We start from the raw sequence: 22,791 nt of genomic DNA, 5'->3' as shown, positions 1-22,791 counted from the left end.
AAGATCTAAGCAAAGTCTTCTTTTGGCCTTAATTTAACTTATAAAGCTTCAGTAAAGAGGTTCGTCATCTCAGTGGAGACATTTGATATGCTGGTAAAATTACTTATGATTCACAGGTCTTACACTAAGTATGCAATATCAAGAGAAATATGTCTCACTTAAACCACCTCTGACCAAACTAAAGTGAAGATATTATAGCAGACCATATTGCATAGATGAATAACCACTTTACTGATGCTGTGTAAATGTTTTTAACAATAAAAGAAGCCTTTGTAAAGTCTTTAAGTCTTGAGTAATGGGTGCATTTTTGTGGTACCTAAACGAAGTTGTTACCATTATTTTATATATCAATCATTGTCTCCAAGTGCTTACCCTTTTTTGTAATCATCTCAAATGAATCTCCTTCAGATGGAAGCACCTGGTACCAGTCTCCACTTGGCAATGGCTAAGACATGTATTATACTGTGTTACTGTGTGAAACAAACTTTAAACAAGGAGATGCAAACTAGCTGTTCTACAAAATATGGAAGCCTTACTTGGATACAGTTCTTCTTTTCCAGTTCTCAGGCAATCTTAGATTTTAAGCGTTTTTTTTGTTTTTTTTTTTACTGCTTCTTTGTGTCTGATTTATTTGGAGAATGGTGGGATTAAAAATATGAAACAAGGAAAAAATAACATTGCATACCATGTTAGTGACATAAAATATTTTTCTATTGTCTATTATCTGATTAATATGATTAAAATAATATTTTTAAGTCTACAATACTGTGCTAAAATGTTAGCCCACCCAAGAAGTTTATTTTTAAGCATAATTATCTGAATGTATTTATTTGTTCTTGCAAACTCCATGTACATAGAAAAAATGCATATAAACATTAATACAGTCAAAAGCAGCAAGAAAGTCTTGTGTTACAAATTGGTGTTTTGCATCGCCCTCCCTTAGAATGTAAAACCGTAGAAATTTGCTAGGCAGGCAGTGTGATATGGTGGGTAAGGCTTTGGATTTTAAACCCTGAGGTTGTAGGTTCAAATCCCTCTACTGACACTGTATGACCCTAAGTAAGTCACTTGACCTGCCTGTGCTCCAACTGGAAAGCTAAAAAGAAATGTAACCAATTGTATCATAAATGTTGTAAGTCACCTTGGATAAAAGTATCAGCCAAATAAGTAAATGCTTTGGTACTCTGCAGTCCTTTGGGAATTTTTTCCGAACTTCATACAGGATTGGTAAAACTCTTGCTTCTGAACTTGGCTACTTTTTTTTTCTTTTCTTTTTCCAAGCAGTCCCACACAGCATCAATTATACTAAACTGTATATTTCTCACTAATCATTATGTATTGACTTTGATTAGGTTTGTGCTCGGCTATAATTAAGAGTTTAGTTTGATACAAAAATCTGTAGCCGTCCAAGCATGAATCTGTCCTACACTCTTAGCCGAAGTGCACCCCCAGATCTGCCACCGTACTTCTCAGAAGGCTGCAGACAGACATTAGTGTACTTCATGTGCACCCTTCAACTGAAATATTAATGTCTTAGTGAACCAATCCATCATTACTCCAGAAGACTTTTTGCTAATACTTTTCACTGTGTGCCTTATGGTGTTTTATGTGCTGCAATCCCTACTGATTGCTATGTTTCAACAAGAAAGGTTTCTTAGCAGTAGCAGCACACTCCTCAATACTATTTCTTTTAGGAATTCTTCGCATCATCAAAACATGCCTTGTGGTACCAGATAACCCTGCCCAATGCAGAGTAACCGGTTCACTGCATTTCCTTCAGTATGTTAGGCTAGCTATTTCCACACATCTCCTGAAGGTATCCCAGTATTTGTATTTACCACTAAGTGCACCCATTGTTTGTTAAATTGCACCATTAGCACAACTGGTTTGGCTAATCTCTGCTCTTGGTGGAATTTAACAAAAACTTGGAATAGCATGAATGATTTGAGAAGAGTTGTAGAAACCTCTTACAAGAAATCAAGTCTTTGGACCACACAAGTAGTTCTTGTTTCTTTCCACTGGGTTGTTGTTTATTTGTATTTTTTTCTAATATTATGTAGTGTTTTCACAAGCAAATAAATACAGCAGTCGCTGTTCAGGTGACTAGTTTTAAAAAACATTGCTTGAGTGGTATAAGAATTTTGCACAGCACTCTATGTATAGTTTTATATCCTGGACTAAGACTCTTAAGGTGATATGTGGGTGGCTGGCAAAGTAAGGACAGATATTTCCTTTTAATTTCCATTTTTAATTCCTAGTTGGAAGTGGGCAGGCATGCAACCTGAGTAATTTAAAGTTTTGTTTGTGTTATTCTAGATTTGCCAAAAGTAAATTTAAAAAAATAAAGAAAAATTGATCAAATAGAGTAAATCCTATGACAGGAAGCTAATTTGAACCCAGTTCTTTATTACATTATCTGATTTATACACAACAACACCACCAAACCTGCTAATAAATGTTTTTGTCTTTCTTTTCAGAACCTACTTTGATAACATAGTTGCAATAGATTCTCTACTTGAACATATTATGGTAAGTGAGAATAAAAAATAAGTTACATGGCCACATGAACATACTTATGTTTAACAATATTATATGCAGCAAGACATAAAACTGATGATTGGTGAGATTTAAAGCTGTCATTTGATAATTCAAAGCCTGTGTTATTAAGAGATTTACTTTTTTATTTTTGTTTTTCTTCTGTATACTGTATCTACATCCACTGTGGGAAAAGAAAAATAGTAATGACCTTAGAGAATCTGATTCACTGATGCAGTTATTTTAACTGAATTCACATTCAGTACACCACCACATTAAAATAAACCCATCAGACAGCACTAGCTCTACATACTGAAGGTACATTACAGTATTTTTTTTATTTATCGACAGTGTAGTGAAGTGTTTAGGTAACTTAGTCTAGCTGCTTGTGCTCTAACTGTAAAATGAATGTAAACAATTGAACTAAGTATCTGCACATGTAAAGGGATTTCTGATGGGGTTCACTGCATTGTATGAAATTGATTCTAATCTTGACTGCTATTCACTGGCTATATATAGCTCTCGGAACAATATTGTAATAAAATGAGCACACCAAGAAAAATGCTGCTAGCTCTAAAATACCTAAAAATGAGGAATTCTATGGCCACATTGCTCAGTAGAAGGATCAACACAGGGAGAACACAGAGTAAATATTAACAAACTGTTGGCTTTCAGAGACTCCTCAAATTGGTCTTGAACAACTGTCAAGCAGAGAGGTGGTCCACCCATTTGCCATATCCCTAGTAAAACAGTAGGGCCCCTTCGGTCATTACTGGCCATTCGCCTCCTAGCTTTCTGTTAACAGTCTTTAAACTCCACAACTGTACCACTTCTGGAGACTGCCTTGAAATTGTTTCCACAGTTAGGAGAAGATCTACAAAATTGTCAAGGCTAACACCACTGTATTGTTTTCTGCCTTAAAATAATACTGTACCCAAAAGTGATAATTTTAATATGTTACTTGTCCCATGAGATTTGTAGTGATGCCCCAGAAAAATCTTTGATCTCATATTTTCATGCAGAACAGAGAAAGTTTATTCTTTAATGGAAGCGGGTGCTGACCAGCACTGGACAACAGCAAATGATATCACAACGTCCATGAAAAAAATTTCACATTACTCATGTCACATAATACAAGTCAAGTCATCCAGCTGTATAGTCAAAACAGGCAAAATGCATGCATTTTATGCTAAAATATTGTTAAATCGATTCCTCTAGTAAAACAAAAGTTGTCCTCAACCCATAAGCCCTTTCACATTAGGTCGCACTTTTGAATTAATGACCCCACCTCCTCAATACGCTGGCCAAGAGCCCTGTCTTCTCCGCCATCACTACAAATCACTAGGAGTAAGTAATAGAGCATTAAATAGCATCTGGCAGTTTATCATCTTAAAAAGTTATTTTCTCCACTGCGGGACTGTGTATTTTGGACTGATGGACTGGTGGAATTTTGACACCCATATTATCGCTCCCTTTTATTTGGTATATTTATAAGCCTCACTTTCTGAACACAAACAATTATTCTCTCTGCCACCCTAGGGGTTGCTGTTTCTCCAAATTCGATTACATGGATCTACTATGACAACCAAACTGGATTTCAGTGTGTGACTCTGGCAGACCCTTCTTTACCCATGCACTGCCCTGGCACACCTTCCATAGTTTCTATTGTTGAGTGTTATATGACTTTTCCATTCGGCCCATATTTTGTTCATATGAAGGGAATGTTAAATATTTCCTTTTACCTCATTAAGTATTATTCATACATTTCATAAAAATAGATGTTTCATCTATTTTTTGCTTATTTAATAGACTTTTGTATAAGCAGTGCATAAATATTTGATTTAAGATGAGTTAGTGTGTTTTTGTGTGGGTGTATGTATATATATCTCTATATATAATATGCTACCGTGGCTGTTTGTTTGTCTGTCCAGGATTTTAAATCACCTGTAGCTCGCAAACCATTTGAACTATTGACCTGAATTTTGGTACACATATACTACGTGACGTCTACTATCCACTTTCAGGGTGATGATTGACCTCCAAGGTTATTCTGCATTTTATTTTATTGTAGAATCAACTCTTGGCAGCAGCCAGCAGGGTGGCCGTGCGGCGCATGCGTACGGGCACCGTTCTCATCCCTTCGCCGTCACTTCCCCTACCTTTTCATATTTTAAATCATTCTTGAGGCAGGTTGAAGACTTAAGTGCCAGCTTAAGTGAAAAATTTAAAAAAAACTTACTAATTGCAACACAAACACTGCCTTAATCAGTTTTAACATGAAGAGATGCCGACAAAAGAAGGGAAGAAGCAGGCCGCTAGGGTGGAGAAAAGAAGAGCTGCTCAGGAAGCAGCAAGCACATCAACCTCTGAGCAAATGAATGCTAAGTATACAGAGAAAGAGTCTGAAAACTAGGAATGCTCAAGTCGAGTGTATTCACTGCAGATTATCATGCAGTGCACCATTACTGGTAATATATAAAGAAAGAGAGAGAAAACTTGTTGTTCAATTCAGCAAATGCAGACAATGTAGCAAGTAATATTAGCTGTTTTTAAAACAAAAAGGTAAAAGGACCCGATCCCTAACCCCAACTCTCTGGAGAGAGATGACGAGACACTTAAAATAATGGAGGTACCACTCAGCCATGAAACTAAAAAGGCTGAAATGCTTGAAGGATTTAAAGTTTCACGTTGCACCGATTACTGGCCGTTCAGCACCCAGCCTGTTGAGTGTAAGATAGGTTTATAGAGACATTACTTTCACATCTACATAGTACATTGAAATTCATACTTCCATGTGCTAATCAATATGCAAGACATCACCACTAACTGGTGCCATCATTACCCTGAAACTACTGTTTCACGTTTGGTTTATGTTCCAGTAACTGAGGAATCTCACTCAGCTTCCTTGGCACAGTCTATGCCAGGTTTTTGGAATGAAGACTGAATCCAACAGTTGAACTGCAGACTTGGGAATCTCAGTGTGGATTCTATTTTGGCTGTTGTACAGTGGATCATCTCTGATTTGTATCTAATCTAATTTTATCCATTCATCCATCCATTTGCTGAAGATATGTAACCCAGTTTTAGGATTGTAGGGTGTGTAGATTATCCTGGCAACTTTTGGGGTGGCAAGCACAAATACTGAACTCTCAGTCATACTGAGGAGAATTTAAATAATTTAGTACCTTGCTACTGATTTTTTTAAGTGTCTATCCACCCGGCTCTTATTAGGTCCACTTAATTTCTTGTGAGATCCATAGTCTCTGCTGTCAGGAAACTAAAACTGGACAGGGTGCCAGTTCATCAGTAGGTAGACTCATCCACATGCCCATATTGATTCAGTAGGAGACTTTAAATACTTAATACAATCAGTTATAAGCAGCTAATTGTGACTTAAACTACGAAAAGCTAACTCAGCAGGAGCAGAATGAATTCCAGAAAGGATTAAAATTAGATAAAGTGTCTGATGCTACTGGAGTGTTGGGAGTATTTTATAGATCAATACATGCTGCCTAAAATAGCCTGAAGCAAACAATCAGGGAAATTACTGAAAATCTCGAACTGTTGATGGAGATGCGGCATTTACAAGTACAAAAAATAATACAGAAAGTTAAATATACCTGCAAAACATATTTGCTTCTGTGACCCTGAACTGGATTAATTGGGCTTGAAAATGGATGGGAAGAGAAAACATTGATATAATTGAATTCCTCAGGCAGATACTGTTAATCAACTTACTTCTAATGTTATTTGGGTACATTGACTATGGAAAAAATGTACTGTAGACCTACATTTTTCCTTAAAGCAGGGTTATCGAAGGTAGGTGTGTGACCCCATTTGTGAATGGGGTTTCATACTTTCCTCATAACTAGCTCTGCTACCTTCTGCTTAAACCTACACCACCTAAACATGGCAAAGAAATAAGCAACTAATAGAAGAAGCAGCTATAGGAAGTGAATCTTTTACCCTATATAATGCTTTGTCTGCACACTAAAGAATTAAGTCATATCCAATGAATTACTCTTACTTGATACTTAATACTGGGCCACACTTGCATTCACTGTACATAGGCACCAATGCCAAGAATAACATTCAGAAGATAAGCAGCTGCAGTGCTACGCAGGTGACAGAAGACCAAACATTTTACTGGACTTTGTGACCTTCTGTACTGCCATGGCATTGTCAACTTTTTGCCAGCTCTGATGCAGACATAACAGCTAAAGCAGAAATCTCACCAAGCTGTTGGCTGTTGTGAAGAACAGCTGTGCCCTTCCAGACGTGCCTAAGTCTTGTGTTTCTCAAGCTTGGCCTTATTTTTATCACAAACTTTAGATTTAAAGAAATTATCTGCTGATTTTAAAGACAAAAAGGAATTGTATTTTGTATTATGTTCTAGTTTGTGCCACTAAATCACTTGGAGGACAACACAATATAGTAATGTTTAGTGCTGCTTACTCACAGCTCCAGGAACTTGGGGTTATTTCTTAGCCTGCTCCGTCTGTGTGCCCATGCCAGTTTACCTTGGGCGCTGTGGTTTTCTGGTACATCCTAAAAGCAGAGATGTAACTCAGTTTTAGTTGATGTAGTTATCCAGTGCCATAACTTGGAATCCTATCCAGAGTCAGTTCCTCCTTTGTGCCTAATACACTAGGTAGGGGTAGGTTTCATACTGCCATACTGACAAAGTGTTCAGCTACATTTAAGCAAATGGAGATTAAGAGGTGAGATGATTGAAAAATTATGAATGGAATTGGCATAGAGGATCAGCACTGTGTTATTTTAAAATGAGTTCAACAAGAGCACAGGGACACAGAAAACTGTTAAGGATAATTATTTCACAAATATTAATACGTCTATCTTCACACAGATTAAGACTATATGCACATGGAATAAATTAACAAGTAATGTGCTGGACATTAGGACTTTAATAACCTTCAAAATTCGACTTGAAGGAATTAGATGGATAAGAGTGGTGAGCTTTGTTGCGGTAAATGGCCTGTTCTCATCAAAATATTTCAAATGTTCTAATCAATGGATTAATTCATTTTCTTATCTTATGCAATGATGCAGCAGTCACCCTGGTAGTAAACATCAAGTAGACTTCATTTTTAGTGGGATAGTCAGCTGCCATTATTACCATTACCCTGACAAGCAAGTCATTAAGATAATCTGTTACTTAGCCAATCACAATAATGTGAAGAATTCAATATTTAAATTTTTTTAAAGTTCCACTTTACTTCAGCATGCCTGAAATGTGCAGATGGTTTAACTGGAAACTCGGATCTTCTCATTACAAGTGCACCTGCATCTTGTAATAATCTGGCACCATCTTCAGGGTTACTCCATGCTGATCAGCTAAACTCTAGCTCCCTGAGGCCCAAAATTGGACAAATTGGGATTCAAAAAATGAAGGGATAAGAAATTGAGGTGACTAACAGCCCACTGATGAAGTTGGGGTAATGTTGAATTTTGAAATACATTTACTGCTGTATTAATAAGTTTTATTTGAGATGAAATGAGTATCAGGAGTAAAGCTCACATTGAATGGTGTCATGTATCAAACATGGTAGCATTGAAGTCTAAATTCCACCAGTGAAAGTTTATGAATGTAAGAGTTCCTCATGCCTTTTCATGTTGTTGTTCCAGATTGCAGCACTTATTAGTTTGGTTTCTTGTCATTTTTAAAATTCTTTTCATTTTTTTTTTTTTTTAATAGGCTGTATCACCTAAAGTAAGTGTTTTTGACACCGGTGACAGCTGTCAGACTGTAATCCCTCCAGGGAAGGTTTTTGCAAGCTGTGTGAAGTTGTACTTTAGTTTACAAAATAGTGTGTTATTAGAATTGAGACCCACAGGCTTCATCACAGAATTGTTTTAGTACAGCATATGCTACCAGAAGGTTGCCATGGCTGAACACCAGTCTGTTGCTTGTGCTGGTTATCTGTTTCAGTACTCTCCGGTAAATCACCAGATAGACTCTGCTGAGAGTGATTTTCAAGCCACAAAAGCCCCAAAGACACACTCTCCTGGTGACATCTACCACATGCTGTATCAAACACAGTTTTCCCCTTGGCTGCCACAGGTGTGGGCCATCTTTTTCAAATTTACCATGTTCAAAATTGAGATCTAAGCATCTAGCTGAAAAAGTCAGGATGAGTTTCACTTTTCCAAAATTTCTCTCAATTGCAGATGTGTAACACCACTAGACAAGAATTAATTGTTATTTTAATTACTGCCATCCTCTTGGAAAGGGTGGCCTGTTTACGCAGTGATTAAAGTAGCTGCCCCACTGATGCTCGAGCCTGGTCATTGTTTACAGGGATTTGCATGATCTTCCTGTTTCAGCACAGATTTTCCTCACACAAATTTAAAAGACATGCAGGTTAGGTTGAATGCCAGTTCCAAATTAATCCAGGGTGAGTGTTGACGCATGCATGACTGTGCCCTTCGATGGACTGATGTCCCATCCACGATTGCTTATTACCTGCCAGAAGGAGCTCATGCCTGCCACAACACTCAACTGAATTGATCATATTTGTAAATACATACTGTATATATTTTTGTATAAATGTACGTAATCTTGAAAAATAATGGTGCCCAAACTGGATAAAACCCCTTGTCTTTTAATGGCAGCTAATTTTACTGAATGTTCTGTTCTTTGGTTTTGTAGTTAAATGCTATGGGAAAAAAAAAACTATTCCACAATGGAGATATTTTAGGCATATTTTCGGTAAGAAATGAGCATTTGCAGAAACACCACTAGCATCATATTGAATAGTACTCAGAATTCTTGAATGAATTATGGCTATGTACGTTATGAGTAAATTAGTACCAATGCTCAGACCTAATTAGTCTTAAATGCTAATATTAAACATTTACTAATCATAATGTATGAATTGTTGTGTAGGCATATTGCAATCTCTGTGTGCCACCCAAACCTGGAACAAAGAATCAAATAAGACAAATGTATCAAAATGAAAGAAAGCAAGGCTGAATTACAACATGGAGATCTCAAAGTAGCAAACAAACACAAAGCTTATCAGAACTCCAGGCCTGGGTATGCAAAAGGATAATATCCCTTTACTGAAATTTGTGCCAAGCCTCAAGGTTACCAGTTCACAGTTCATTCATTTTCAGCACTCGTGTTCTAATAAAGATGTTGAAGTTTACATATTGTAAAAATGCTAAATTCTGTCCTATACTGTGTATGTATATATATACTGCCATGCTTCACTGTGGGGACTGTATTGGACAAGTGATGAGCAGTGCCTCATTGTCTCCACACATACCGCTTAGAATTAAGGCCAAAAAGTTCTATCTTGGTCTCATCAGACCAGAGAATCGTATTTCTCACCATCTCAGAGTCCTTCAGGTGTCTTTTAGAAAACTCCATGCGAGCTGTCATGTGTCTTGCCTCTCCTCAGTGTGTGGAGACAACCAGGCACTGCTCATCACTTGTCCAATGCAGTCCCCACAGTGAAGCATGGAGGTGGCAGCATCATGCTGTGGGGGTGTTTTTCAGCTGCAGGGACAGGACGACTGGTTTGAATTGAGGGAAGGATGAATGCCGCCAAGTACAGGGATATCCTGAACAAAAACCTTCTCCAGAGTGCTAAGGACCTCAGACTGGGCCGAAGGTTTACCTTCCAACAAGACAATGACCCTAAGCACACAGCTAAAATAACGAAGCAGTGGCGTCACAACAACTCTGTGACTGTTTTTGAATGGCCCAGCCAGAGCCCTGACTTAAACCCAATTGAGCATCTCTGGAGAGACCTAAAAATGGCTGTCCACCAATGTTTACCATCCAACCTGACAGAACTGGAGAGGATTTGCAAGGAGGAATGGCAGAGGATCCCCAAATCCAGGTGTGAAAAACTTGTTGCATCTTTCCCAAGAAGACTCATGGCTGTATTAGCTCAAAAGGGTGCTTCTACTAAATACTGAGCAAAGGGTCTGAATACTTAGGACCACGTGATATTTCAGTTTTTCTTTTTTAATAAATCTGCAACAATTTCAAAAATTATTTTTTTTGTCTATCAATATGGGGTGCTGTGTGTACATTAATGAGGAAAAAAATTAATTTAAATGATTTTAGCAAATGGCTGCAATATAACAAAGAGTGAAAAATTGAAGGGGTCTGAATACTTTCCACACCCACTGTATATGTGTATATATATATCTATATCTATATCTATATCTATATATATATATATATATATATATGTATATATATATATATATATATGTGTGTGTGTATGTATGTATATATATATATATATATATATATATATATATATATATATATATATATATATATATATACTGCTAAAAGAATTAAAGGAACACTTTTTAATCAGAGTATAGCATAAAGTCAATGAAACTTATGGGATATTAATCTGGTCAGTTAAGTAGCAGAGGGGTTGTTAATCAGTTTCAGCTGCTGTGGTGTTAATGAAATTAACAACAGATGCACTAGAGGGCAACAATGAGATGACCCCAAAACAGGAATGGTTTAACAGGTGGAGGCCACTGACATTTTCCCTCCTAATCTTTTCTGACTGTTTCTTCACTAGTTTTGCATTTGGCTACAGTCAGTGTCACTACTGGTAGCATGAGGCGATACCTGGACCCTACAGAGGTTGCACAGGTAGTCCAACTTCTCCAGGATGGCACATCAATACGTGTCATTGCCAGAAGGTTTGCTGTGTCTCCCTGCACAGTCTCAAGGGCATGGAGGAGATTCTAGGAGACAAGCAGTTACTCTAGGAGAGCTGGAGAGGGCCATAGAAGGTCCATAACCCATCAGCAGGACCAGTATCTGCTCCTTTGGGCAAGGAGGAACAGGATGAGCACTGCCAGAGCCCTACAAAATGACCTCCAGTAGGCCACTGGTGTGAATGTCTCTGACCAAACAACCAGAAAGACTTCATGAGGGTGACCCAAGGGCCCCATGTCATCTAATGGGCCCTAAGCTCACTGCCCAGCAGCATGCAGCTCGATTGGCATTCGCCATAGAATACCAGAATTGGCAGATGCACCACTGGTGCCCTGTGCTTTTTACAGATGAGAGCAGGTTCACCCTGAGCACGTGACAGAAGTGAAAGGGTCTGGAGAAGCCATGGAGAATATTATGCTGCTTGTAACATCATTCAGCATGAGCAGTTTGGTGGTGGGTTAATGATTGTCTTGGGAGGCATATCCATGGAGGGTCACACAGACCGCTACAGGCTTGACAAAGGCACCTTGGCTGCCATTAGGTATCAGGATGAAATCCTTGGACCCATTGTCAGACCCTATGCTGGTACAGTGGCTCCTGGTGCACGACAATTCCTGGCCTCATGTGGTGAGAGTTTGCAGGCAGTTCCTGGAGGATGAAGAAATTGATACCATTGACTGGCCACCACACTTTCCTGACCTAAATCCAATAGAACACCTCTGGAACATTATGTTTTGGTCCATCCAATGCCACCAGGTTGCACCTCAGACTGTCCAGGAGCTCAGTGATGCCCTGGTCCAGATCTGGGAGGAGATCCCCCACAACACCATCTGTCATCTCATTAGAAGCATGCACCGATGTTGTCAGGCATGTATACAAGAACACAGGGGCCATACAAAGTGCTGCGTACAATTTTGAGCTGCTGCAATTAAATTTTGGCAAAATGGACTAGCCTGCCACATAATTTTTTCACTCTGATTTTTGGGGCGTCTTTGAATTCAGGGCTCCGTAGGTTGATCATTTTCATTTCCATCAAACGATGTGGCATCCTAACACATTACCCAGTCTATATCAGTATAGATATCCAGGAGGATTTCTTTTTCTCATTGAGATCTGATGTGTTTTCAAAGTGTTCCTTTAATTTTTTTGAGCAGTTTATATATGTATGTATGTATGTATGTATATATATATATATGTATAATATATATATGTGTTGTACTAAAAGAAAAGGACGGTTACAAATAGCTGGAGCACCTTGAAGGTAAACCCCTTATATCTGAAAGTCAAAAATAAAGAAGGCAGAAAGGTTTGAGGGTCTTTTTAGACAGCAGTCAGAATGTTGACTGACTCAAAGATGGTGGACCTGTATTAAGTCAAATCCAGACCGGAGGAGTCAGTTCAGGAGACGACAACCCAAAAGTGGCACCACGGAGAATCGTGTTCATCTGATCTGTAGGAACAAAAAGGAAGGCAAGCATTAGGTACCAATGCCAGCCCTTGACATGGGGTGGAATTATAACTAGGTGAGGTCTCCCAGGCGCACGTGTCTGATAATATTTATATAAATATGTATATTCATATACTGTACACTTGTATTGTATATCCAAACGTATCCCTTTTGGTTAATTTTAGTGTAACAATCCATACTTGCTGAAAAGTCATACAATCTCATTTCATTTGGTATTGGGTGCTTCAGAAATCACTATATCTCTGTGCTCACTCTTTTATTTAGGCTAACAAATCTCAAATGTCCCAAAGAGGGCTTTCCGACACATCCAACTGGCCTAGATGGATCCAGCTAGTTTTTTGCCAGTTAACTCTTATCTTTTTGGGGCAGCTAATGCCCTTCAGATGTTCCACAAGTACCTACACTGGCTTGTATAGTAGATCCTGCTTGCAAATGAGACTTCCTGTCATACCAAAAGGCTTCTGCCTGGGTTTTCTCCAATGCCATGTGTCCATTATACCAGTTCTACCTCACCTGACCAATTGCAGTGTATTTCTAAGGGTGGCACATTTCAATACCATGACTGGATTCATCATTGCCATTTTCATTTTCAGAACAGAAGTAGGAGTAGTAGTACCACAAGTGCTACTACTTGCGTAACTAACCATGTTATCATCTATAAATGAAAATCCAAACCACATTGTGGATTCATCTCTGAGCAGCAATGGAGCACTTCTTATCAAGTTCTGGCAGTTTTTTTTCCCTGCCTTTCCTCATATGGAAGTACAACTCTTCTTTAACTTTAGTTTAGCCTTTGTGGAATGTGTACATTCTTCTGATGCCTGTATTGAATTTTCTTCCAGGTGCTCCAGTTTTCCTCGTACTTCCCAAGACTTTTGTGCTGTTTAACTGTTGACTAAGCATTGCCCCAGTTAACAGTGAATATAGGTGTATGCATGGCAATGGCTTCCTTAGAACCTGAACTAAACAGGAGTTGCTAAAACATAGCTAGGGGATCATTTATAGCATTACTTTTTAGAATTTGTGCTTTCTTCTCATGATCGCTGATTAAATTTTTTCCCACATTCTCTACTGTTACAGAAAATCACAACATTTGTTTCTCTTTCAACTTTGTCATCTTTCCCTTAATGGTACAAGAGTTTTGTCCTTCTTGAAGCTCTTGGCTTTTTTTCACAACTGAATAGCTCTTTTGAAAAACTCCTTTATGGGTGCCATCCTCACATTGGCTCCTGTGGTGTCAGCCTGGAGTCATTCTGACTGTTCTTTCACAGGAATGCTTGAGTTTGCTATGACAAAAGAAACACACCTCCAGCTTGAGAAGCAATTTATAACACCATATTCTGCAGCTCCGGTGGCTCAAATGCATTCTTTATCACAAAAGAAATAAAATCCAACTGAAATAAGAGTCGTCACATAGGGAAGGATATTTAAAATATAAATGTTTTAAGAATACATGTTTTTGATCTGAATATTCATATTCATGGCAAAAATGTAATCAGGTGCTTACCCTAATACTAGACGTATATTACTGCTCATGGGTGCCTTTATGGAATGGAATTATTTTTGGGGGGTGGTGTTCATTATCATCTCTGCTCAGTGTGTGTTTTTTTTCCCTCCCCTAGATATATGCAAAAAACCTTGTGAGTGCAGATCGCTGTGCACTGTTCCAGGTTGATCAAAGCAACAATGAATTGTATTCTGACTTGTTTGATATTGGAGAGGAAAACGAAGGGAAACCAGTGTTTAGGAAGACCAAAGAAATACGGTAAGTGGCTAATGCCTGGAGGTGTACTATAGCAGCAAAACTAGCCTTAACTTCCTGATGGGAGTCACCCGATTCTTTTCTTAACCACCTGTTGAAATCCTCCCTAGTTTAGCTGTTCTGAAACTCCGAGTATCCCAAATTAATGGATCATCCAGTGCCACTTTCAACAAGTAGTCAGCTGCAGAGCCATGTATTTTTTTTCTTTTAGTTTTACCCACAATGCTGTGTAGAGGGGAGAGTGGGTGCTGTATGTGGGATAAGGGGGGATTGCTTTTTGTAATTTCTGATTTGTGCTCCATTGTTTATTTTTCTAATGAAATTTGATCACAAATAAATGGTTAGGATTTGCTCTTCATTCACGAGTGACCTTTTGTAAGAAAGTCAAACGCACAGACTGTAGCAGGTTAAACACGTGCCCATTACTGTATAAATATTTTCTACTCTGATAGACATGTCTAACACCAACATGGCTGTAAAGCAATCTGTTCTTAATTTCTTTTGCTTAGTGGATAACATCAATTATTAAATAAATTGCTTTGAATTTTTATCAAAGTAAATTACTGCTTATTACTGGTTAGCAAATGCATGTTGTCAACCAAGAGAACATGCGCTCGATATTGCTAAACACAAAGGGTAAGGCAATATCACCAGGAAAGCTGCCGCACATTAAATCAAAGCGTAGGTCACACTGGTTAAGTGGAAACTATGCCTGGCAGTCTGCTCGTCCTGCAATGAGACAACCCCATACGGGAGCGTTTCAGCTTTATAATGACTGGGATGAAGGGGGCAGAGTCAGTTAGCCTCACTGGGCAGTTTGTCTGTGCTGTGGACAGCAAAAAAACATCATCATCCATGAAAGTGCCCCTTTGTGTCCTAGCATGATAGTGCTTACATTGGATGAACTCGGAAGGTGATCCTCTGACGTGCAGGCATGACATACCCTAGAGACCCAGATTTGAATCCCAGCCTAGTGACTGCCTTGCCCATGGTGTGAGTTTGTACTTGTAAAGTACCATCTTTACAAGTAGACCTGTATAAATGACTGTGATGGTCTTTTGCTGGATGATTATCCTTTTTATTCTTGCTCAATGCTTATTTGGTCTAGCTTATAGGGATCTTTTAGTGAATAGCTGGATCAGAAAAAAAGATGAATGGGTAGGGTGGGATTTTATATAAATGGTAAAAGGAACAGCTTTGTCACACAGCCAGGGGATTTTTAAGGTCATCAAGGGTTGACTTGTTTACTTTAATCATGTTTTAAAAATTTTTCATTACCTTCATTAATAAACCTTTACTGTGTATAAATAGTTTTGATTTATTGTTAGGTACTGCAAAAATATCTAACTAATGAATACATAATCTGCGGTGGGTTGGCCCCCTGCCCGGGATTGGTTCCTGCCTTGTGCCCTGTTTTGGCTGGGATTGGCTCCAGCAGACCCCCGTGACCTGGTGTTCAGATTCAGCGGGTTGGAAAATGGATGGATGAATGTGTAGGGTGGGATTTTATATACATGGTTAAAGGAACAGCTTTGTCACACAGCCAGGGGATTTCTAAGGTCATCAAGGGTTGACTTGTTTGCTTTAATTATGTTTTAAAAATTTTTCATTACCTTCATTAATAAATCTTTACTGTGTATGAGTAGTTTTGATTTATTGTTAGGTGCTGCAAAAATATCTAACTAATGAATACATAATCTGCGGTGGGTTGGCCCCCTGCCCGGGATTGATTCCTGCCTTGTGCCCTGTGTTGGTTGGGATTGGCTCCAGTAGACCCCTGTGACCCTGTGTTCGGATCCAGCGGGTTGGAAAATGGATGGATGGATGGATGAATACATAATTTGTGAACATGTAAAGAAGCATTATATATTGTTTGTTAATGATTGAAAGTTACTGTAAAGTGTAAAGGAAAAAAAAAGTTAAAAGGTTCTTTCCATGCTGAAAAGAAAAGAAAGTTTCGGCTGTATAGCCTTCATCAGGTGTTCAACTGAGAAGGAAAGAGCAGGTAACATACCTGTACATAAAACGGGGAAGGAGCAAAAAGACAGGGCAAGTGAAAGGAGAAAAGGTGAGAGTAGGTGAGGAAAAAGTTGCCATTAAGGAAGATGATGGGAGAAATTAAAAAGTTCGTCAGCTATCCACACCTGGAGAAATGTGTGATCCCAGGCTGAGAATGAGCTTAACTGAAAATGTCTGCAAGCCATTTCCCTGTTTCACCTATGAAGATGGCTGCATACTTATTACAAGAACTGGTAAGTTCAATATTAAACTATGGGCCTTGTGCCAGAAGGACCAGGTGCAAGGGTATTACTACTGACTTATTTGCAAGTGGCACAGTGGTTCCTGTTATAGCTCAAAGTGTCTGGGGAAAAATGTGGCTCCCCTCTGTGAAGTGAGCTGCAGGCTGAGCCATTCGTGTAGGTTAGGTGCTCGATGGAAGGAGATCAAGGGAGGGTTTAGAAAACAGCTACTCTGGAGGAATCAATCTGTAAAATAAAGAAAATGTGTTTGATGACCTGTGGGGAAAGAGAGTGTTAGGGTGGAATGGGAGGATCAGTGGGATGCAGGTTTCATTATTGGGGTTTCTCTTAGGGTGGATGTTACCAGGCCTACTTCTCACTCCTGTCCACAATATGAGAAGGGTATCCACTATCAATGAAGAAACATTTAGTATTAGTAGCATATGTACAGTATTATCATCGAATTACTTTTATGGCCATTTTGATTAATGAACTAGTAATCTGTTAAGAATTATATAATGTTTATTATATACTTGTGTGTTAAGAAAATGCTTCCAAAATTGAGTGATTTTAATTTCAGGCAAAAGTTGTTTCTTTTAATTGGGCAGTCTCCTCAAATGTCACTAAGGTCTAGTTGTCCTTCTTTTGTTGTTTAGGTGGATTCTTTTTATTATTTTGACCCTCATCAGTTACAAAGTGTCTCTTTTACCAGCTTTTGTTTTCATATTTAGTGAACATTATTGAAATGTTCCCATAAAGTGAGCCCCACTAGTGATTTTTAAATAAAGATGTCTTAATTTGTGAAACCCAAATGGGCAGAGATAAGATAGACGCCATCTGTTTTTTTTTTTTATAATAACAATGTCTCCTATCTTATCTAATATTCCTAAAAATGTTACTTTTTACTTTTTACAGAAATATAACATTTCACACATGAAAGTTACAATAGTTTTGACTAAAGCTGGCATTTTGAATGAGTAGACAAAAAATCTGAAGGCTTCTCTGCCACTGAATTAGAATTGTAGAATGGTATTTCACAGCTTGATCCCTGCCAAGACACTTGAACAAACAAAGATCACCTCAACTTCAAAAATAGCTGTTAGTAGTTTTGTAGATGAAATGCTAAATTAAATGTGAACCACTTTAATAAAAGGATAAGTAAATGTTTGTCTGTGTGTTCATCTGGTTGCAATGTCTCTGTCATTTCAAAAAAATGGCACATCTCAAATATTTTTAGTCTTTAGGAATAAAATGAATTGCATTTGTCATTCCAACAGATGGCTCATCTTAACCATTAACACTTCTTTTACGATTCCCTGAGACATATGACATGCATGGTACTCTACATACATTAACGCTGTGGTCTATAATTACTTACTGTAGATTTCAACCCATCTTAGACGTGTAGCACAGCCAGAGATTCATTAAAATAGTAAGTAATGTCCGCAAAACTGCAAAATCTGAGCCTGCTAACTGGGATTTTAGCTTTTCTATGTTGGACATCCAAAGTTGGCACCAATTGCTACCAATGAACAGAAGACTATTGAGGCAATCTCACAATGTACCTGTACTTCCTACCCCTAAAGAAAAAATGTAAAGTTCTTGGATTTTCACATAAAGCATTCCTGAACAAAATTAAACAAATAATCCATCTATTTATGTAATCTGCTGAATCATATTTTGGGCATTGGGGATAATTTGAGCATCATCAGGTGCAAGACATTACTAGCCCTTGGATGAGGGGACATTCATACACATATCCACAATTAACCAAAGTGCACGTGTCGTGGGTTTTTGTAGTCTTCGCTTGGCCTGTTTCAGGTCAAAATTTGTTCTGTGCCGTGCTCATTATGGTAATCTTTATTTATTTTTTTCAGAGCTTTGCCCCAATAGTTAGGTGTCCTGCTTGCATTTCTTCCAATGCACAAGTTGTGGGCTAGTTATGTAATGGGTGAGGGTTTTGATGACCAAAAGGGGATTAGATCCTTTAGGCATTGATCAGCATTTATCTTGGTGTGTCTGGTAGCCTTAGGTCTTTTGACGAAGCACTCTTGGTGTGCATCTTTGCCCTTGTGATGAATTTCAATTTTTTTAGGCTTCTTTAAGACTTTAATTTTTATTCTGGGCCTTTCTTATTTTTTTTTTTTTTCCAGTTCAGTGCTAAGTTTCCTAGTGTAAAAGTAATGCTATCTGTAGGATTTATCTTTTTAGTTTGTGGGATTTCCTCTGTGTGTGTTGTTAGAGGGGCTGATAGGAGCTTCTAGTGATTGTAACTGTTTTTTTCTAAAGGAATACTCTACCCAAAAATGATATCTTTATTATATGTTACTAACCCCATGTGTTTTTTGGTGATGGCCTAGTAAAATTTTTAATCTTGGTAAACAGAAATAATAATCTGTCTGATAGAATGGATGTCTATGGAGAACGCAACAAACAATATAAAAACATCATGAAAAAAATCTCACGTTACTTGTGTTACATAATCTACAGTAAAGCATGGTACTGTGTGAACATGTGTCCTCTGCATGTATTACTTGAATTTTGCAGTATTTATTAAAAAATATTTTAGCTAAAATGTACATTTTGTACATTGTGAGCATATGGCTTGGTGATTTGACATTTGGATTATGCAAGAAGAGTAACATGAGGTTTTCTTTTCACTGACATATTTGTATTGTTTGCTGTGGTCTGGCATTGGTCACCATAGACTCCTGTTCTATCACAAACTTTGTTAACTCTGTTCTCCATAAAATCATGAAATAAACATTTTTCTTAGCCATCACTACAAACTACATAAAGTAAGTAACATACTAAAAATATCATTTTTAGATGGAGTATTTAATTTTCTTTGTAACCACTTACTTCCTGAATTTCCTTGTTTTAGTTCTTTATAAGGTGTTTTGTTAATTGACAATCAGTCAGGCTGTTACCATTATGTGTTTTATTTCTTGTTTTTTTCATATTTATTCATTCCTTTAATCTTAATTATTAAATAAAGATTAATCAGTTTATTCAATCGTCTTGGTTGCTCTTTATTAATATCAGTATATTGCTGAGATTCCAGGCCTGCTTTGGGAATTTGCCTTGCAGTTAATATTAACTTTGGGAAGTTAGAGGCACACTAGAATAGCTGGAAAGTCCCTCTCATAGGCATAAGGGAAAACATGTGAAAACTGTGTTGTGTGTCTAAACCAGTTTTCCAGAGCTGAGATCCAGTAATTCTAACCATTGTGCAGTGCGCAGCAGTGCTGTTTTTCAGAGCAAACATAATGTAAAACAGAATGGTCTCTCTCTTGGCATAAATGATGTGTGCTGGTGATAGCTTAGTGAGAGTCACATTTTTTTCTTGATTTTCTGCACTCTGTTTTCTGTAGCCAAGAAAATTATTAGGCTTGAAATGTTTCTCACACAGGTTTTCGATAGAGAAAGGGATTGCTGGACAAGTGGCGCGGACAGGTGAAGTTCTGAACATTCCTGATGCCTATGCAGACCCACGCTTTAACAGGTAATATGCCAATATTCAGAACTTTAACAGAAAATTCAATGAATGGTAAAGAAATACTTCCTCCGTGTTGAACTCAAGGCATGTCATGCATGTGTCATACATTCTGCGTAAGCATGTATGCCTTAGTGTGTATGCTGTAGTATATAAAGAGAAAGTGTGTCTGTATGTGCGGCTCTCTTTGAATGAGCACCAGTGGTGAGACTAAAGAAGAAATTTGGGACCTGGGCATTTATCTTATCAAAACTAGAAGTTAAATAGTACAGCCAGTCCATTCTGGTCAGGTCCGACTACACCTTTTGCACCATCGCCATCACCCCAATTCCCTAAACACATAACACACTCTAAAAAAGTGAGCAGAAATGCAAATATTTAAAATGACTCCAATTAACTTTATTTAACATGGATCTTTTTGCAATGATTAAGGCTTTAGCTAGAATTAAAAGTGGCAGAGCGTACCACAAAGACTAGTGTTCAGTAGCCATGACTTGTGAACATTCAAATGCATTGGTTCATTTGGGCAAACTTCACTTAAAGTTTGATATGGTTGTGATTTTCAAATAATACAAACATTTTTTAAAAGATTCTTTTCATAGATGTTTTACATCTAAGGAGGACACTCCATAAAATATATGAAATTAGTTGCGTATACTGATAGACATGAACAGAAAGAAAAAAAATGCATTTATTTCAGAACCCATCTACAAAGGCCCTCTTCTTATAGCTTTTTCAACTGACAAGAAATAGTAGATTTGCATACAAGAACCTGGCTACAATATTAACATTCTGAATTATAGTAATCTGATAACAGCAGTCCTTTAAAGGTATAGTTCATCTAAAAATGGTATGTTTTTTACATGTAGTTTGTAGTAATGGCCAAGAAAGAAAAATTGTATTCTCATGTTTTCATGCAAAATGGACAGAAAAAAGTGTTTGATAAAATAGAAGCCAATTATGACCAAAACTGTACAATGGCAAACAGTGTGAAAAAGCATTCTAGGAGTAAAGAACAAAATCTCATGTTGCATAATCCACATGTTGGTTATCCAGTTGTATGCTCAAAGTTTGCAAAACATATTGTTTTAGCTAAAATATTGTTAAATATATACTTCTGAAATAATCTGTGCATGTCATAAACAGGAAACCTAAAGCCTTGGAATGACTTTTTAAATTGAGGACAGGACTCTTGACCATTAAATGACGGGGAGACACCTTGTTATGTCCACGCTCAGCTGAATTTGATCTGTTCAGAGGGTAAATGGAGGCCAGCTTGCTATTTTGTATGTATCTAGACCTCTTTTTTCACCGAATGGAACATTACCAGTTTTGGATCTTTGGTGTCTGAATCAGATATACTTAGTCATACTACTTAATTTTTCAGATGGATTATTCATGCTCACCTCTTAAAGTACTTCTGTAGGAAATGCCAACAAGTTCAAAATGCTGCAGCCAGAGTTCTCACAGAAACCAACAACAATGAGCACGTCTCCCGATGTAGCTCAACTGTAATGGCTGTTGTTTACAACACTGAACTCTGATTCTGACATATAGAGCTGTTGATTTAAACACCTCAGATTCCTTATCATCATTACTTATGTTACGAACCTGACACACAGCTGTGACCTTCTAGTATCTGCCTTCCCAAAGTTTCATTGACCTGTGAGTGCTCATTCAGCTGTATGGTTTCTACACTCTGGAGATTTCTCCTTAGATCTGTTGTTGAGAAGGAAAAAACCTGTATTTTAAAAATGTTTTGTACCCTGACTAATTTTTTTGTTACATTTCAAGAAGTGTATATTTTGAAACTTTAATTTTAGAGCTTTATGTTCATTATATGCTTGAATTTTATTTCTTTGTTTGAGAAAGCTGAAAACATTTTTATTTAATTTAACTATGGGCAGGGAATGGTTGATATGGGACCTTACGTAGTTGCTAGGGTCCACTTTCCTGATACAGGCTAATAAATTGCAGAGCCGTGGCATGAACTGCTTTGTCTGTGATATTGAATTAACCTTTAAACAAGTCCTCTTTGAAAGTCTTAATTTCAGTATTTTTTATTGACTCTTGCTGTTTCATTTTGACTCAAACTATGCCTTGTTGTTTTGGTTTATCTTGTATTATAGAATTTCAGTGAATGACTCTTTACAGATCTTTCTCGACCTCTATTACGGTTATGCCCTCCGGTTTGGTAAAACAGATTTCTTTTCCAGTTTTTATTCCTACTTTCCAATAAAGCGATCTGCTATTTTATTCCAGAAAGAATCACACATCTCATGGTTAACTGCTTTTAACAACTTAGCAGTGTTGTCTAACAATTAGAGCCCTGAATCAACCTAGTTAGTTTTAAAAAAGAACAACCAGTGGGCATCTGAGCTACAGACCTTTGGATCTGTTTCCCTTTTTTATGCTTCTGGCATAACATCTGTTAGTAAAACTCTAATAGGTAGACTCTTTCAAATCTCATCTCTTCTCTCTTACATATTCAGTTCTTACATATTCTATTCACTGTACAATTCACTTCATTCACATGTACATTTTACCAATTAATTGTAACATTTGCTTGAA

The 22,791-nt window shown here is 37.6% G+C and overlaps 1 protein-coding gene across 4 annotated transcripts in view; it reads left to right on the top strand.

The window, feature by feature from the left end:
• The window catches only part of pde10a (phosphodiesterase 10A), a 345,652-nt gene that overhangs the window by 282,686 nt on the left and 40,175 nt on the right, over window positions 1-22,791 (top strand). For all 4 annotated transcript variants that reach the window (XM_039737895.1, XM_039737894.1, XM_039737892.1 and 1 more), the window contains exons 10-12: window positions 2,478-2,529; window positions 14,345-14,487; window positions 20,137-20,229. In XM_039737895.1, coding sequence (XP_039593829.1) covers window positions 2,478-2,529; window positions 14,345-14,487; window positions 20,137-20,229 — 288 coding nt within the window. The remainder of the gene's footprint in view (window positions 1-2,477; window positions 2,530-14,344; window positions 14,488-20,136; window positions 20,230-22,791) is intronic.

This window comes from Polypterus senegalus, chromosome 16, assembly GCF_016835505.1.
Source record: "Polypterus senegalus isolate Bchr_013 chromosome 16, ASM1683550v1, whole genome shotgun sequence".
Classification (NCBI taxonomy): domain Eukaryota; kingdom Metazoa; phylum Chordata; class Cladistia; order Polypteriformes; family Polypteridae; genus Polypterus; species Polypterus senegalus.
Note: the sequence above shows the minus strand (reverse complement) of the source record. Positions and strands in the feature narration are given on the sequence as shown.